The sequence below is a fragment of the Giraffa tippelskirchi genome, chromosome 11, assembly GCF_054371585.1.
Source record: "Giraffa tippelskirchi isolate mGirTip1 chromosome 11, T2T-mGirTip1v1.2.pri, whole genome shotgun sequence".
Taxonomy (NCBI): Eukaryota; Metazoa; Chordata; class Mammalia; order Artiodactyla; family Giraffidae; genus Giraffa; species Giraffa tippelskirchi.
The window spans coordinates 134,004,432-134,024,411 of record NC_137285.1 but is presented as its reverse complement, the minus strand read 5'-3'; the positions used below and the strand labels follow the sequence as shown (position 1 = coordinate 134,024,411).

At 36.3% G+C, this 19,980-nt stretch overlaps 1 protein-coding gene across 27 annotated transcripts in view; it reads left to right on the top strand.

Annotated features, from left to right (window-relative positions):
• CCDC73 (coiled-coil domain containing 73) overlaps nucleotides 1–19,980 on the top strand; it is a 144,219-nt gene that overhangs the window by 14,159 nt on the left and 110,080 nt on the right. For 26 of the 27 annotated variants that reach the window (XM_081543732.1, XM_081543729.1, XM_081543724.1 and 23 more), the window contains one exon: nucleotides 14,181–14,333. In XM_081543732.1, the coding sequence (XP_081399858.1) occupies nucleotides 14,196–14,333 (138 nt within the window). In that variant the 5' untranslated portion in view covers nucleotides 14,181–14,195. Of the gene's footprint in view, nucleotides 1–14,180; nucleotides 14,334–19,980 lie in introns of those variants that run through there. The other variant, XM_081543735.1, reaches the window with a different exon arrangement.

Here is a 19,980-nt window from a genome sequence, read left to right as displayed (position 1 = left end):
AGTGAAGTATTGTGTATAAAGGAAAACAATAGAGTTGTTCTTTATAGTATTCATTATAGTATTCATTCTGCTCCTTGGACGTGTTCTCCAGTCCTTTGTTTTCCTCTTGTCTCTACCTCTGGATTCTTGGCTCAGTTCTTTGAAAGGCTTTTCATTTTCCATGAGGAATAGTCTCTGCAACTGAGTAGCTGTTTCAGTCATGTTTTCTACCTGTAGAACTTTATGGCCCAGAAGATCCTTCACTTTGAGCTGACTCAGTCTTTTTTAGTCCAAGCTGGTAGTGCTCCTACTAATACCATGAAAAGACAAAAGCAAAAAAACTCACCAAAACCCAAAACCCATTAAACTAACTCAAAAAGCATAACACTTTCTGGATTTCCTATGAATTTTTTCTCCAAAGCCATACCCATAATTCTAAGATGGACTTCTGTCTACTTTGGACATATCAGGCTGCTCTGAGATAATGCCCTTGAGATTCTTATATAGTAATATTGCCTTGCATTTTCTAAGGCATTAAAGGCTCTTGGTTTTATATTTATTTTGAGCTCTTTCTTACTATGAGAATTTTTGTTGATTAGAGACTGGAAGTGTGAAATGGTTTTAATTTTCCAACCTAGCACATATTGGGCCCTTTATATTTCCTCTAGATTTGAATGGATGAACCTAAATATTTCCTTCTTTAATTTATCTGTCTTTACATACCTTTAATATTCCACTAGAAAAAAAGACCAGTTGACACTTGCAACATTCTCCCTGGAAATCTCCTTAGTCATATTCACATTTTAATTAGGTATATTTTTGTTTTTTTAATCTTCCAAGTTGCTTTAGTCCTCTGGCCAGTTACTAGATTTACAGACTCTAGTAACACTTCCTCATTGCTCTTCCAGTTTTGCCTCTGCTTACCATGCAGTCCCCAAGTCAGTGCTACATATTTTGGGTTTTTGTGTGGTATCATTTCATTTCTAATATTCTTTTCTGTATCATTTACTTGTTGCTGAATAACAAACCACCCCAAACTAGGTGGCTAAAACAACAATAATTTATTATTTCTCATAATTTTGTAGATTGGGATGTTAATCTGTTGATTTTATTAGGCTATTTCATACAAGTATTATTTAATTGATGGGTTTGCTCAGAGCTGAGTTCAGATAGAAAAATTAGAACTCTTGGGTTTTTATATGTTTTTTTCATCCCAGATTTCATAAAGCAGGGTTTTCTCTGGGGATCTTTCTAAGAGTTCAAAGGCAGAAGCTACAAGACTTCTTGAAGTCTAAACTCTGGTACTCTAAACTCTGGTGTCAATTCTCGCACATTCTATTGATCAAAGAATGTTATACAGCTAGCCTAGACTCAAAAGAGGAAAGAAATACATTCCATTTCTGGATGGGAGAAGCAAGAAAGTCATTTTGAAAGAGGTATGAGTGCTGAATGGGAGGAATTTGTGGCTGTTAAACATGTATGTAAGAATATATACACAGTATATAAAAAACTACCAGATAAGAGAGGTTTTTATGTTCATAAAACAGAAACAGGATGCTATGAAAAAAATACAGTTCTGTAACAGAAAAGAACTTTTGGACATTAAAAAGATAAATTTCAACAGAATGATTGGGAGATAAAGGGGAGGAGATCTCTCAGAAAGTGGAACAAAAGTACAATAAGATAGAAATAAGAAAATAGGAGAGATAAGGAAATTAATGATCAATATATGCAATTCAGCATCTTGCTAAAAGGAGTTTCAGAGAGAACAGAGAATGATGGGAGGATGTTATGAAATAAATAGTATAGGCCCCCTTTTCTATAACTGAGGCCAAACTGTCATATTAAGTATGAGGTTGGAATAGTGTAATTTTGAGACATTTTTACGTTAAAAGAACTTAGCTTCCATTCACCCATCCATAGGAAGCTACTGGGGGGTTACTTTTTATTAAGACTAGGAAAAAAACAAACAAAAAAAGAAGGCATAGGAGACAGGAAACAACAGTTCCATATAAGAAGATGTCAGTGGAAAACTGGAAAACAATGGCTGTGCATCCAGACCAGGCCAGGTTGGAGCAACAGAATGGAAGGATGTGGGAGAGTCATGACTGAAATAATTTGATGTTTTTGAAAACTTAGAAAAATTGTTGACTGACATTTTTTTGGTGCATTTGAAAAAAGAAAATAGCAGGTACAAAGCAAAATAAGAAATGGGAAGAAAGTCTTAACAGTTACTAAACTTGAGAACAACTCAAAAGGACATATAACAAATGATACTTTTCCTGGCTTGGCAGTAAACAACATCTGTGTGTGTGCTCATTTGCTCAGTTGTGCAAGAATACACAGAACAACTGTACAAAAAAGATCTTCACGACCCAGATAATCACGACCGTGTGATCACTCGCCTAGAGCCAGACATCCTGGAATGTGAAGTCAAGTGGGCCTTACAAAGCATCACTACGAACAAAGCTAGTGGAGGTGATGGAATTCCAGTTGAGCTACTTCAAATCCTGAAAGATGATGCTGTGAAAGTGCTGCACTCGATATGCCATCAAATTTGGAAAACTCAGCAGTGCCCACAGGACTGGAAAAGGTCAGTTTTCGTTCCAGTCCCAAAGAAAGGCAATGCCAAAGAATGCTCGAACTACCGCACAATTGCACTCATCTCACACGCTAGTAAAGTAATGCTCAAAATTCTCCAATCCAGGCTTCAGCAATATGTGAACTGTGAACTTCCAGATGTTCAAGCTGGATTTAGAAAAGGCAGAGGAACCAGAGATCAAATTGCCAACATCTGCTGGATCACCGAAAAAGCAAGAGAGTTCCAGAAAAACATCTATTTCTGCTTTATTGACTATGCCAAAGCCTTTGACTGTGGGGATCACAATAACCTGTGGAAAATTTTGAAAGAGATGGGAATACCAGACCACCTGACCTGCCTCTTGAGAAACCTGTATGCAGGTCAGGAAGCAACAGTTAGAACTGGACATGGAACAACAGACTGGTTCCAAATAGGAAAAGGAGTACATGAAGGCTGTATATTGTCACCCTGCTTATTTAACTTATATACAGAGTACATCATGAGGAACGCTGGGCTGGAAGAAACACAAGCTGGAATCAAGATTGCTGGGAGAAATATCAATAACCTCAGATATGCAGATGACACCACCCTTATGGCAGAAAGTGAAGAAGAACTAAAGAGCCTCTTGATGAAAGTGAAAGAGGAGAGTGAAGAAGTTGGCTTAAAGCTCAGCGTTCAGAAAACTAAGATCATGGCATCTGGTCCCATCACTTCATGGGAAATAAATAGGGAAACAGTGGAAACAGTGTCAGACTTGATTTTTTTGGGCTCCAAAATCACTGCTGATGGTGATTGCAGCCATGAAATTAAAAGACACTTACTCCTGGGAAGGAAGGTTATGGCCAACCTAGATAGCATATTTAAAAGCAGAGACATTACTTTGCCAACAGAAGTCCGTCTAGTCAAGGCTATGGTTTTTCCAGTGGTCATGTATGGATGTGAGAGTTGGACAGTGAAGAAAGCTGAGCGCTTCAGAATTGATGCTTTTGAACTGTGGTGTTGGAGAAGACTCTTGAGAGTCCCTTGGACTGCAAGGAGATCCAATCAATCCATCCTAAAGGAGATCAATCCTGGGAGTTCATTGGAAGGACTGATGTTGAAGCTGAAACTCCAATACTTTGGCCACCTCATGCAAAGAGTTGACCCATTGGAAAAGACCCTAATGCTGGGTAGGATTGGGGGCAGGAGGAGAAGGGGACGACAGAGGATGAGATGGTTGGCTGGTATCACTGACTCGATGGACATGGGTTTGGGTAGACTCCGGGAGTTGGTGATGGACAGAGAGGCCTGTCGTGCTGCAATTCATGGGGTCGCAAAGAGTCGGACATGACTGAGCGACTGAACTGAACTGAACTGTAGCTTGGGAGGCTTCGCTGTCCATGGAATTTTCCTGGCAAGAATATTGGAGTGGGTTGCCATTTCCTACCCCAGGTGATCGTCCTGACCCAAGGGTTGAATTTACATAGTTACAATAATTTAAGCCAGTAGTTCTCAAAGGTTTAAAGATACTTTTAAAGATTATTAAAGATCTTAGAAAACTTTTGTTTATATGGGATATATCTTTTGCTGTTTTCTGTATGAGATGAGAAATTAAAACTGAGAAAATTTTTTGATGTTTATTCAAATAAAAATAAATCATAAATTGTAATGTGAAATGACATTTTTATAAAAAAGAACATATTTTCCTAAACAAAAAAACTTAGTAATAAAAATGACATTGTTTTCTATTTGTGAATCTCCTTCATATCTGGCTTAAGAGCACACAACTAGATTATCGTATCTGCTTTTACATTTTTCTGTTGCAATATCATATTATGTAGCTTATGGAAAATTCCACTGTGCACTAGTGAGAATAGGAAAATAAAGAAGGCATATAACATGGTAGTATTATAATGAAAATACTTTTTAAGTTGCAGACCTCCTTAAAGATCTTCTTACATTTTTATAACTATTGATGTAAACTGACCTTTGAGTCAACCTAAAATTGTGCTGTGAGTTTGTTGAGAAGATGGAAGAAGTGAGCTGAATTAATTACTATAACAGGATGTAAAAAAATACAGTAAAAATAGATACATTAAAAAAGAGTTAAAGCATTTAGAAATATTTAGGTATATATCAGAAGAAACAGCCAAAATAATTGAAAGTGACTCTGGGAAGAGGGAATGGCGAAATGTAGATCAGCTGATCACTGCTTTCCAATGTTTGCTCTCTGGCTCTTTTTTTTTATTTTAACACAAATGCAAATATTACTTTGGGTAAAATTAAAAATTAACAAACACAGGAAAGAAAGAAAATTAAATGAGATATAACCCTGCCCTTAGGGGTCATCTAATGTAAGAGTGATCTTATATACCAATTGTTGTTGTTGTTCAGTCACTCATTTGTGACCCCATGGACTGCAGCAGGCCAGGCTTCCCTGGCCTGGCCTTCATTATCTCCTTGAGTTTGCTCAAACTCATGTCCATTGGATCTATGATGCCATTCAACCATCTCATCCTCTGTCATCCCCTTCTTCTCCTGCCCTCAGTCGTTCCAAGCATCAGGGTCTTTTCCAATAAGTCAGCTTTTCACATCAGGTGGCCAAAGTATTGGAGCTTCAGCATCAGTCCTTCCAATTACTGTTAAACATAGGTAGATGTACATAGTTATAATAGATTCTCAGTTATATGGTAGCATGATAGATTGTAATTCCTTGGCAACAGATAACAAAATTTTACTAAAACTGCCTTAAACAAGAAGGACATTTATTGTCTTAATTATACAAATATAGAGGTTTAGTAGATCCCTGGTATGGTATAGTTGGTGCCTGAGCAATGTTGTCAGGGACCAAGGTTCCTTCTTTTCACCACTCTGCCATCCTTACTGCCCTCAAGCTGACTCCCTTTGTGGTCAAATGGGGCTTCAGCAATTCCAAGTGTTAAGATGAGACAGAACAATATCCAGCATAAGAAAAGGCATTTCTTCCTGTGACTCCTAGGAGCAAAAAGAACTTTCTTACAAGCCGCCTTTCAGAATATACTTTCCTTCTGAACTCTTTGACCAGGATTGAGTTGCTTGCCTATTTATAAATCAATCAGTGGCTATGGTATGGAATTATGTGACTGGTTTAATTTAATCTTGAATGGTGAAGAGAATGGGGATTAACCACTGTGACTCCAGATATAAGACGTATTTTAAGATAGTTACATATTATTATAATTGTTCAGCAAAAGAGAGAGTGAACATCCTTTTATTGTTTCTGATCTTGGAGGAAGATCTTGCAGCTTTTTGCCATTATAATGTTAGCTGTGGGCTTTTCATATATGGCCTTTATTATGTTGAGGTAATAAAGAAGAGCAATGCCAAAGACAGTTCAAACTATCACACAATTGCACTCATCTCACACACTAGCAAAGTAATGCTCAAAATTCTCCAAGCTAGGCTTCAGCAGTAGGTGAACTGAGAACTTCCAGATGTTCAAGCTGGATTTAGAAAAGACAGGAACCAGAGATCAAATTGCCAACACCCATTGGATCATAGAAAAAGCAAGAAGATTCCAGGAAAACATCTACTTCTGCTTCATTGACTACGTTAAAGCCTTTGACTATGTGGATCACAACAAACTGTGGAACATCCTTAAAGAGATGGGAATACCAGACAAGCTTCCCTGCCTCTTGCTAAACCAGTATGCAGATCAAAAAGCAACAGTTAGAACCAGAGGTAGAACAACCGACTGGTTCCAAGTTGGGAAAGGAGTACATCAAGGCTGTATATTGTCACCCTGCTTATTTAACTTATATGCAGAGTACATCATGTGAAACGCTGGGCTGGATGAAGCACAAGCTGGAATCAAGATTGCCAGGAGAAATATCAATAACCTCAGATATGCAGATGACACCACCCTTAAGGCAGAAAGTGAAGAGGAATTAAAGAGCCTCTTGATGAAGGTCAAAGAGGAGAGTGAAAAATCTGGCTTAAAATTCAGCATTCAGAAAACTAAGATCATGGCATCTGGTCCCATCGCTTCATGGCAAATAGATGGGTAAACAATGGAAGCAGTGACAGACTTTATTTTTTTGGGCTCCAAAATCACTGCAGTTGGTGACTGCAGCCATGAAATTAAAAGACGCTTACTCCTTGGAAGAAAAGCTATGACCAACCTAAACAGCATATTAAAAAGCAGAGACATTACTTTGCCGACAAAGGTCTGTCTAGTCAAAGCTGTGGTTTTTCCAGTAGTCATGTATGGATGTGGGAGTTGGACCATAAAGAAAGCTGAGAGCCAAAGAATTGATGCTTTTGAACTGTGGTGTTGGAGAAGACTCGTGAGAGTCCCTTAGACTGCAAGGAGATCCAACCAGTCCATCCTAAAGGAAATCAGTCCTGAATATTCATTAGGACTGATGCTGAAGCTGAAACTCCAATACTTTGGCCACCTAATGCGAAGAACTGACTCATTGGAAACACCCTGATCCTGGGAAAGATTGAGGGAAGGAGAAGAAGGGGATGACAGAGGATGACTTGGTTGGATGGCATCACTTACTCAGTTGACATGAGTTTGAGCAAGCCCCAGGGGTTTGTGATGAACAGGGAAGCCTGGCATGTTGCAGCCCATGGGATCGTAAAGAGTTGGACACAACTAAGGGACTGAACAACAAGTGTACTTCAAATGTTGAGGTACTTGTTTTGTTTTTTAATCGTTGTTATTTTAACCCATTAGGTTTTCAGGGGGCTGTTACAACTGATAAAGGATTTATATATTTAACTTATACTTCCAAACTGTTTTCCAAAGTGGTTTTACCAGTTTACACACTGACAGTGTCTAGGAGTTTCCATTGTTTCACTTCTTCATTAATACTTGGTAATGTCCAATTTAAAAATTTTTTTTAATCTGATGAGTATGTCTGTGGAATCTTGGAGTTTTAGTTTTCATTTTCCTAATTACCAATGAAACTGAGCACATTTTCCTGTGTATATTGGCTATTTGAATATCTTTTTTTATGAAGTACCTGTTTAAATACTTTGCATACTTTTCTGTTAGTTTATCTGTCATTTTTTTCTTACTACATTTAAAATATATTCTTGGTGTTAGTCTTTTTTTTTTTGGTTGTATGTGTTAAAAAGAACTTTTTCCAGTTTTTGATTTATCTTTTTATTCTCTTTGATATTTTTTGGTGAACAGAATTTCTTAATTTCAGTAGTAAAGAGATTAGTCTTTTGCTTCATTATTAGTCCTTTTGGTGTCTTGTTTAAAAAAATCCTTCCTCAGTTCAAGAGCAACTAGTATATTCTGTAGTATCTCACAACAGGATTATACTTGTGCTTTAAAATTGGTTCTCTGATCCATTTGGGATTATCTTTGCATATTATGTGAAGCAGGGGTCAAATTTCACTTTTTTCTGAAATAGATGTGTAGTCATCCCAGAACTATTTATTGAAAATAAGTAGTTCTTCCTTGTGTATATGATATATAAGTATGTGCACACACACAAGAACATCCATTGGTCTGGATTCCCGGTTTTATTTCATAGGTCTTTTTGTATTTTTCTGCAACATTGTCACATTGTCTTAATTACTCTAGTGCTATAATAAAACTTCATAACTGATGGAGCAAGTCTTCCCACTTTTTAAAAGAGTATCTTGGCTATTCTTCGTCTTTTGCATTTCTGTTTCCATATTAATTTAAAAATTATGTTACTAAGTTTTGTAAGAACTATTAGGATTTGTCTGAGATTGCATTGAATTGAGTTTTTCAATTTGGGGATAATTGGCTTCTTTTCACTTTTGAGGCTTCTGGTATATGAATATGGTATATTTCTTCATTTATTTAGATATTATTTAATCAAGTTTTATATTTTTCTGCCTAAAAATCTTAAACATGTTTTGTTAGATCTATTCTAGCTATTGCAAATGTTATTTTAAGTTTTATTCTCAAGATTTTTTTCTTAGTGTACAGGAATACAGTTGGTTATTGTGTATTATTTTTATTTCCCTCTAGTTTGCTGATTCTCTTATTTATTCTAGTATTCATTTGTAGTTTTAAAAAGATATTTTTATTTGCAGTTATTTCTTCAGTGACTTGCTTTTCAGTCTATACACCTTTTATTTCTTTTTCTTGCTTTCTCATACTACCTTTAATAAAATGTAGTGGTAACTGAAATTCTTGCCTTATTCATGATCTCAAAGAGAATGCTTTCAATTTTTTACTATTAAGCATGATGTTGCTGAAACCTTTTTGTAGATTCTGCTGATTAAGGAAATTCTCATTTCTTTATTGTTTTCTGAGAGCTTTAAAAAGTATCATAAACAATTGTTGCATATTTTCAGATGCTTTTAAAAAAATCTGTGATCATGTAGTTTTTTTTCTTTTAACATCTTAGTATATAGAATTACATTAACTGATTCTCTATTGTTAAATCTTATGTTTCTGTGGTAAACTTACTTTATTATCATACATCATTTTTATCTATTGTTAGCTTCAGTATGTGCTGTTATTTTGTTTAGAATTTGGATCTACTTTCATCAGCTATACTTGCCTATAATATTTCATTTCTATATTTTGATTCCTTGTTTTGGTATTATCTGTATGGTTTAAGTCCTTTGAAATTTTTTCTGACACTTTACTGTGCTATCTGTAGATACGGATTTTTAAAAATCCATTGTGGACTAACTGCAATTTTTTCCTCTATAATAAAATAGACTTTATGACAATTAATATGCATACATACATACACTATACATACACTATGTACATTAAAAAGGGTAACTATAGCTTTAAGGATGCATATCAAAAGTATTAGAGGTGCTCTGTAAAGGTTTGGAAAAGGAATGGAATTAGAAAACAAGCACAAAGTATTCAAGTACAGAATTCTGCAGGACCAAACAGGTGAGCCGTGAACTAAGTACAATTAATTTAACGTGAGATTAAAACAAAGTGATCCTTTTCTCCTCAGTTTCTCAGTCAGAGTTAAATCAAATGCAGCATTTTTTGATTCGTTGGGATTCTTGATCTGAAGCTTGATGTTTTCTTCATTTTTGGATAATTCTCAGTTATTAGGTTTTCAGAATGTAGCCTATTTCTCTCTTCTTTTGGGAATGCTTTTATAGCCTCTCACTTTATACTTCATCTTTCTTAACTTTCTTCTGTACTTTCCAGTTTTCAGTTTCCTTGCTGCATCCTCCCTATTGTACCTGGTCGCTTTTCTAGTACACTGATTCTCTTTTCAACTATGTCCAGTCTTCTACCAGACATACGGATTGAGTTATCAATTGTTGATTATATATCTTTCGTACCCAGAGATTATGCTGGGATCTTTAAAAAAATCTCGTATTCTTTGCAGATATAATAGTTTCAACCTTGACTTTATTTCTTTAAACATACTAAGCATATTTGTTTTGAAAGTCTGTTTGTGATAATGCCAGAAATCTACGATATGTGTGTGCCTGTTTCTGTTATCTGTTTTTTTTTAAACTTATTCTCATTATTCAGTGCTTCTTTCCATGCCTGATTATCTTTATGTGCTACTCACTCTCCCTGAAAAATTATCCAGAAGATTCCTTGAATACCTACAATAAAGAGAGAGACTTTATATTTGCTTAATTAGCACTTCCAGTATGGAAACATTTAAAATCATATTCACAGATCACGTAGCTTTCACTATCCTGTGAAGTAACTTTTGTTAACAAATTCATCTGAAGTTAAATTTTTAAAAACTTGTTGGGATGATACTTTTTGTTTAATCTTCTCTTTCTTCCTTTCCCCTCCCTTTTCTCCTTTATACTTTGTTTGTTTGGCACCAAAGTAACTCTCCTATTGAAGATGATTATTTTTCCTTCAGTTTTATCTGAGAGTTAACTCTTCTGAATTCTACTTAATATAGTTGGCCTTTTATTAGACTCCCTGCTTTGGCAGGCCCTAGGTTTGAATTCTGTATCTAAGCCAGAGGCCGCCAAAGCTGTTACTAAATTTTATAACCATGTAACATTCATCAGTGGAGAAGGCAGTGGCAACCCACTCCGGTACTCTTGCCTGGAAAATCCCATGGATGGAGGAGCCTGGTAGGCTGCAGTCCATGGGGTCGCAAAGAGTCGGACTCGACTGAGTGACTTCACTTTCACTTTTCACTTTCAAGTATTGGAGAAGGAAATGGCATCCCACTCCAGTGTTCTTGCCTGGAGAATCCCAGGGACGGCAGAGCCTGGTGGGCTGCTGTCTATGGGGTCGCACAGAGTCGGACACGACTGAAGCGACTTAGCAGCAGCAGCAGCAGCAGCAACATTCATCAGTTCTTTCAGTAAGACAGTTTCATTCATTGAAAATAATAAACCACTTAAAAACAGTAGTTTTCATTCATGTGTCATATAAGGCTGTCAAATGAAAAGTATTCCTTATAATGGGCCATTGTCCAAGAAATCTATTTCACTCTGAAAGTAGATTCCACCCCTTTGCTCACCTTTTCAGTCTCTCTCAAACAAGTTTCACAGCAGAAAAATATTTGTGAGCAGAGAAGTCAAATTCAGGAAGAAACTTAGATTCCTTTTTTGTATTCTTCTGCCAGTAACTTCATAACCACGGAGTTGGGTTTGGCAAACTTTAAAATTCTATTGACCTGAGACTTCCCTGGAGATCAGTGTTTAAGACTCTGTGCTTCCGCTGCAGGGGGTGCGGGTTTGATTCCCGGTTGGGAAACTTAAGATCCCGCATGCTGGGCGGTACAGCCAAGGGAAAAAAAATATCTATTGACCTAATCAGTGAGCATCATTAAGCTATAACAACATAAAATTCATAGTCAAAATACCTTGATTTATAGAGACTGGTAGGAACTTGACACAATAAAAGTGTTGATATTTTATTAAAATCAAGGCAATTTAAAAACATGAACAGCATCCTACATCATTTAGTAATGCAGAACTCTATTTTAGTCAACTCTGAAAACTTGAAAGGGCAGCAGTATCTTGATTTCATTAAAATGGAAGAACATTAGGTTCCCAAGCACTGCAAAGACAGTACAATATAGTGTTTGGGGCAGGGACTCTGGAGTCAAAGTGTCTGTTTTCAAATTCTACTTTCACCACTTACTAGCTGCGAAACCTCTGGAAGTTTACTAACCTCTCTGTTCCTCAGTTTCTTCACCTGCAAAAGTGGGGATGATGATTTTACCTATCCAAGAAAGATTTGTTTTGAGGATTGAGTTATAATAATATATATTATGAGCTGAGACCTCCACCTGGCAGGTAGTATGTGTCCTTTAAGTGTTAACTGTTATTTCTAAACAACCATTTGTCTAAAAGCCTTCACCTGAACACATGAATAGCAATAGAATGGAACACTGAAATGGAATGGAATACTAAAATGGAATGGAATACTGCATTTCTGTTAAGAGGGAATAATGGGAAACTTGAAGATAAAAGAAGTTCCCATTGCCCTCTTCTTACTGATATCTCTTGACACATCACCACAACTTGTGGAACCACTCCCCCTCAGCTCCACAGCACGTATCCACTTACCTTGATGTCTGCTCCATTTGAACAGCCAAAATCCATGTCCAAAACCGAGCTCCTGAACTTCCCAGCCCTGCCTCCCCAAATGCTCCAGCCTGCAGTCTTCCCTCCACTGTTCAATCCACCCAGGTGGTGCTCAGGCCAAAAACTTCAAAATTATCCTTGACTCCTCTCTTTGTCTCACCTCACATGGAATCCGTCAGTCAATCCTACTGGCTAGGTCTTTGATGCTTTTAAGATTTTAAAAATATTTTATTTGCAATTGTTAATTGTTTTTAGTTGGACTGTTAGTCCAAATAACCTAGCCCATTATTTTCAGGAATGGAAGTTTCCCTTTTAGAAAGTTTCATACATACACAATTGTGATGGTTAATTTTTTTGTCAAATTGGCTGTGTCACAGTACCCAGATACGTGGTCAAACTATCTGTGAAGATAATTTTTAGATGAGATCAACATTTAAATCAGTAGACTTCGAGTAAAGCAAATTACCCTTTATAATGTGGATGGGCCTCATCTAATCAGTTGAAGGTTGTAAGAAAAAAAGATTGAGGTTCCCTAAGGAAGAAGGAATTCTGCTTCCAGATTGTTTCTGGACTTGAGTTGCAATATTACCTATTTCCTGGGTCTCCAGCCTTTTGGCCTGTCCTAAAGATTTTCGATTTGTCAGGCCCCACAATCACATGAACCAGTTCCTTGAAATAAACATTTCTATATATACATACTCTATTAGTTCTCTTTTCTCTGAAGAACATTTGCTAATATAATACCTATGAGGATGGCTAAAATAAAAAGTAGTAATAATACCAAATACTGTTGGGGCTTTGGAGAAACTGAACGCTTGTACATTGCCAAATGGGGTGTAAAATGGCATAACCACTCTGGAAAATAGTTTGACAGTTTCTTTGAAAACTGAAAATTGACTCAATATTTATTCAGCCCAGCAGTTACACTCTTGGACACTTATCCCTAAGAAATGAAGACATTTGTTCATGTAGAAACTTGTACATGAATGTTTATAGCAGCTTTATTCATAAGAGCCAAAAACTGAGAACAACTCAGATGTCTTTCAGTGAGTGCATGATTAAACCATAATATGTCTATACCATGGAATATTGCTCAGCAATAGAAAGGAATGAACTATTGATATGCACAACAACGTGGATGAATCTCAGTGTAATTATTATGAGTGAAAAAAGTCCAGTCTCAATGGGTTGCATGATAAATGATTCCATTTATATAATATTCTGGAAATAATAAAATTAGGGAAAAGATCAGTGTACTGGGTATGGAGACAAAGAAGCTGCACGAGGGAGCCTATGTTGATGGTACAGTTCTATATTGTGATTATAGTGGTACTTGAATGAAGCTATATGGATAATAAACTTTCACAGAATTATAAACACAGATGCATACACAAACTAGTGTATGTATAATGAGTAAAATCATCATAAGCTCTCTGAGTTGTACCAATGTCAGATACACAGTTTTATTATTGTCCTGTTATTATACAAAATGTTAACATTAGGAGAGGCTGAGCGAATGGTGCATAGGACTCCTTGTACATTTCTTTGCAACCACTTGTGAATCACTTATTAGAATGAAAAGTTAAAAAGAAAAGCTTCTTGCAGCCTGATTCATACTTTTTTCTGGGTTGAGAAAGACATTTAAATGCCTTAGTTTGCAAAAGGCAGTTATCACATTCCTCCTTTCCCAACTTTGTTGGGTTTAAAGATTGCATTTCTGTTAATTAGTATTCACACTGTCCTTACAAAATGCTTTCTATCAAAGCAAAGTTAAGAAGCACAGTATCTGTCCCAGACTTGGTATGATCAGGTTAGTACTGACCAAAGCCTTGTCTGTAACATTAGGAACCCAGTCTTTGGGTGTTTAGGAGCAGAAAATTTGTTCTCAAGGGTACTAAGGTAACACAAAAACCCTCAGCCACCGAGAGATAGAATAGGATCATTGTTGCTGAGTGTTTTGTGTATCAAGATCGGAATAACAGTGATGACAAAACTGTTATTCATTGTTAAACCTGGAGGGTTACGGGATACAAGTTGTTTTATTTTTACGGTAACTGTGCTTTTACTTGAAAAGCCTAAATAATTTTTTTTCAGTTAAAACCTTTTTATATTACAGGATATAAATGTTAATATGGAGAACGATTTTAAGACTGAGTCAGCGTCATCTGCCTTCTCTCTTCAAAGTTCTTCAGAGACATTGTTTTCTATTCAGCTATTAGATTTCAAAACAAATTTACTGGAAGCATTAGAAGAATTACGTATGAGAAGGGTAAGTTTCTTTTTAAAACGTTAAGTCAGAGAACTTGATTTTGTTCACTATTTTTTTGTCTTGAGAGAAAAAGACAACAAAATAGCTTCTTATTTAGAAAAAAGAAATTTAGCCTCGCTAATGGAGTAAAAGAGAAAAGGTCAGATTTAGTCAACATCAGGAGGCGGAAAAGAACTTATAAACTAAGGTAAAAAATAGAAGAGATTTGGTAAGGTAGCTAGCACTGAGTGCCTTGGAATGCATAGATGGCATTACAGTTGGATACTGTGACTGATAAAAAAAAAGAACTGCTGTTTCAGAAGATTACAGTTTTGATAGATGCTAATAAAATGATTAAATGATTAAACAAATAACATGATTAAGTGACAGAATAAATATATAGTATTTTGACTTCAAATAATAAAATATCCCTGTTTTTAAAAATGATAACCCTGAGATTTTTAGAAAGGGGATATCTAGTATTAAATTGTAAAAGATGTTTGGTTTTAGCAGGAGATTTGCATTGGACAAAAACCCTTAAAAGCATTTCATTTCTGAGACTCTGTAGGTCTGAATTTGCAGAACATGTTGTCAGCTCTGTGTTAGATTTGAGTTGGTAAGATTATGAAATGAAAAAAATAAATTCTTAATCATTGTAATATTGATCTAGGGATGAAGTAATTAGGACTTACGTTTAACTGAAGGTAGAACAGAAGAGAGAGAATCAGTAATATTTGGTGACTTCCTGGAAATAAAGTATAAGCAGGAGTAAAAAAAAATCTGAAACATTTTTATCATATGAACCCTGTTTTAAGATTTAAAAATATTGAGATTTGTTGTCATAATAAGAAAATTTAATTACCACAATGTTTATCCTATATATAAAGCTACTTTCAACCAATATAACAGAAGTATTACAAAGGAGAAATTCTGCTTTAAAAAATAAATATCTTGGATAAGTATTGAAAATAACTTTTTATAAAGCTAGCTTAAAATAGTATCTTTTCTGAGTAAAGTCCCCTACTATTATTGTGTTGCTGTTGATTTCTTTTTTTATGTCTGATAATATTTGTCTTATATATTGAGGTGTTCCTATATTAGGTGCATATATATTTATAACTGTTATATCTTCTTTCATTGATCTCTTGATCTATGTAGTGTTGTTCTTTGTCTCTTCTAATAGTCTTAGTCTTTATTTTAAAGTCTGTTTTGTCTGATATAAGTATTGCTGCTCTGGCCTTCTTTAGATTTCCATTTGCATGTAATACCTTTTTCCATCCCCTCACTTTGAGTTTATGTGTGTGTCTTTAGATCTGAAGCGAGTCTTTTATAGACAGTGTATATATGGGTCGTGTTTCTGTATCCATTCAGCCACACTGTGTCTTTTGGTTGGAACATTTAGTTCATTACATTTAAGATAATTATCATTATGTATGTTCTTATTGACATTTTGTTAATTGTTTGAATTTGGTTTTATAAGCCTTTCTTCTTCTTTATTCTTTTGTGATTTGATGACTCTCTTTAGAGTTATGTTTGCATTTCTTTTTCTTGTGTATATCTGTTACAGAGTTTTGGTTTGTGGTTTACTATGAAGTTTTTGTATAGCAATCTAAATATATTCATGATTGTTTTAAGTTATTCATCTCTTAATTTCAAATGCATTTTAAAAACCCTATATTTATACTCTGCTCCCCTAATTATTGCTGTTGTTGATAGCATATTTTACATCTAATCATTTTGTGTATCCCTTAATTGCTTATTGTGGATATAAATACTTTTGTCTTTCAACACCCTACTAACTTTGTATGTGGATGATTTCCTACCTTTACTGTTTCTTTCCCTTTACTGATGAGCTTTTTCATTTCCTCATTTTCTTGTTTCTAGTTGTGGCCTCTTCTTTCTCCTAGAGAAGTTCCTCTAACCGTTGCTGTAAAGGAGAAGATATTTGCAAGTGATATGACCAATAAGGGGTTAATATCCAAAATATATAAACAGTTCATATAACTCAACATCAGAAAAACAAACAACCTGTTTAAAAATAGGCAGGAGAACTGAATAGATATTTTTCTGAGGAGGATATGCAGATGGCTAACAGGCACATGAAAAGATGCTCAACATTGCTAATCATTAGGGAAATGCAAATCAAAACCACACTGATTCATACCCATCAGAATGGCTGTCATCAAATAGAACACAAACAACAAATGCTGGCAAGGATGTGGAGAAAAGGGCACCCTCATGCACTGTTGGTGGGAACGTAAATTGATGTAGCCACTGTGGATAACAGTATGGAGATTTCTTGAAAAACTAAAAATAGGACTACCATATGACCCAGCTATTCCACTCCTGGATATATATTTGAAAAAACTCAGATGCTAATTCAAACAGATACATCACACACACACACACACACACACACACACACACACACACACACACACACATATATATCCATCCATCCATTCATTTGTCCATACATGTGCAATGGAATACTTAAAGTGAAAATGTTAGTTGCTCAGTTGTGTCTGACTCTTTGCGACCCCATGGACTGTAGCCCACCAGGCTCCTTTGTTCATGTAATTCTCCAGGCAAGAGTACTGGAGTGGGTAGCCATTTTCTTCTCCAGGGAATCTTCCCAACCAAGGGATTGAACCCAGGTCTCCTGCATTGGAATACTACTACAATGGAATACTACTAATCCATAAAAAATGAAATTTTGCCATTTGCAGCAACATAGATGGACTTGGAGGGCATTATGCAAAATGAAATAAGTTAGAGAAAGTCGAATACCATATGATGCCACTTAAATGTGAAATCTAAAAATTATAACAGACTAGTGTGTATGTGAAAGTCACTCAGTCGTGTCTGACTCTTTGCGACCCCATGGACTGTATAGTCCATGGAATTCTCCAGGCCAGAATACTGGAGTGGGTAGCCTTTCTCTCTCCAGGGGATCTTCCCAACCCAGGGATCGAACCCAGGTCTCGTGCATTGCAGGTGGATTCTTTACCAGCGGAGCCACAAGGGAAGCCCAAGAATACTGGAGTGGGTAGCCTATCCCTTCTCCAGCGGATCTTCTCGACCTAGCAATTGAACCGGGTCTCCTGCATTGTAGGCGGATTCTTTACCAACTGAGCTATGAGGGAAGCCCAGCAGACTGGTGAATAAAACAGAAAAGCTGACTCATAGATGAAGAGAACAAAATAGTGGTTACTAATAGGGATAAGGAAAGGGAGGAGGAGGGACATACAGGGGTAGGTGAAAAAAAGGGTTATTATGAGGTTATGTGAAAAAGATGCTTGCTCCTTGGAAGGAAAGCCATGACAAACCTAGACAGTGTATTAAAAAAGAAGAGCCATCACTTTGCCAACAAAGATCCATATAGTCAAAGCTATGGTTTTTCTAGTAGTTATTTACAGATGTGAGAATTGCACCATAAAGTAAGCTGAGCGCTGAAGAATTGATGCTTTTGAACTGTGATTTTGAAGAAGACTCTTGAGAGTCCCTTGGCCTGCAAGGAGATCCAAACAGTCCATCCTAAATGAAATCAACCCTAAATATTCATTGGAAGGACTGATGCTGAAGCTGAAAGTGTAATACTTTGGCCACCAGATGTGAAGAGCCGATTCACTGGCAAAGATCCTGATGCTGGGAAAGATTGAAGGTAAAAGACGAAGGGGCGGCAGAGGATGATATGGTTAGGTAGCATCACCAACGTGATGGACATGAATTTGAGCAAACTCCGGGAGATGGTGAAGGACAGGGAAGCCTGAAATGCTGCAGTCCATGGGGTGACAAAGAGTTGGACATGACTGAGCGACTGAACAACAACAACAGTGCAAAATCATGTATGTGAAACTTTTGAGAATTGTGAAGCATTGTAGAATTTGAAGAATCTTTCATTCAGTAATAATAATAAAATACACAAGTGGGAAATCTGAAAAGCAGTCAGAAGTGGGAAAAGATTCATTATTTTCAAAAGAACAATAATACTATTAATAGTGGACTTCTTGATAATAATTGTTTAGTCCAGGAGACAGTGACATGATACTTTAAAGTGCTTAAAAGAATTCTGTTCCCCCCCAAAACAGCCCCAAAAGTGACATCATGAGTATTGAACGAGTTTTTCTAAGTGGAAGAAGTAATATGTAAGTCTTAATACTATGCAGTGCATTTGTATGGCATTCTGGAAGAGGCAAGACTATGGGGATGAGAAACAAATCAATAGTTGCCAGGTGTTGAAGGATGGGATAGGGATTATCTATAACTGGAATGCATAAGAGAATTTTGAGGAGTGATGGACTCTTCTGTATGGTACACTGATGGGAGAAACACTTCTCCATGCTTCTGTCAAAATCCATAAAACTGTACACCACAGTGAACTATACTATATGCAACCTTTATAAAAATTCAACCGGAGTGTGGGGAGAATTTCAGGATGGAATGCAGACTGTGAAAATATATGTATCTGTTTCACCATTACTTCAGTGAAAGAAGTGGGTGGGAAAAGAAGCTGATTTAAAAACTTTAGAGAATGTACGTTGAGTTGATCAGTTCAGTCGCTCAGTCATGTCCAACCCTTTGAGACCCCATGGACTGCAGCATGCCAGGCTTCCCTGTCCATCACCAACTCCTGGACCTTGCTCAAATTCATGTCCATCAAGTCGGTGATATAAGGCTGAAGACAAAAATGCTTAAATGTTTGCATTAAACACTCCCTGGTTGGCAAATTTCTTTTTTCTTTTCTTTTTTTTTAATATTTATTATTTATTTTGGCTGCACCAGGTCTTAGTTGCAGCACATAGGATCTTCAGTCTTCATTGCAGCATGTAAACCCTTAGCTGCAGTATGCAGGATCTTTAGTTGCAGCATATGGGATCTAGTTCCCTGACCAGGGATTGAACCCAGGCCCCCTACATAGGGAACACGAAGTCTTAGCCACTGGACCACCAGGGAAGTCCCGGCAAATTTATTTTTCATAGGAGTAATACTAAGACTACTTATAGCTATGCTAGGGTTGAACAAATTAAGCAAGTTATTGAGCTGGATAGAATTTTTTTGTCTGTTGAAGGAAAAAGTTACAAATAAGTATGTGTTGGGGGAGTCTAGAATGAATTCTGTAGTGTGGTATTAAAGTTGAAGATATCAGTATGAACTCATTTAGTATAAACAGATACAGAAATACAGACATGTATACACATTGGTTAAACTATATACATAGATTTTCTGGCTCTGCTGAAAGGACATAGAGGTAGCAACACTCCCATAGCAGGAACCATGTATAGTACTCACTTTGTGGTTCTAAATGTCATTATCTAATAAAGGAACCAGGACCCCTTGAAGAAGTGGCTTATTCTAGAGTTGGATATCTTGTAGTGCTGGAAGGTACTTTAAGAAGTTACTTAAAACAGAGTGTCAAAAGGATACGGAAACCAGCCTGGAAGAATTTCCATGAACATAGCTGGAAGAATTTGAGCAACAAAATAAATGATGATAGTGTTGGATTGTAACCCAAAGAATAAAATAAATATCCATTATACCCTACTAACATAAGTGAATGATAAATAAATGAGGGAGATGGGAAAAATCTTTTATTCCAATTAATAAATGTAGGAGGAAGCAGAGAAATAGAAACTATCCTTAAAGCATCACAGTAATAATTACTGCA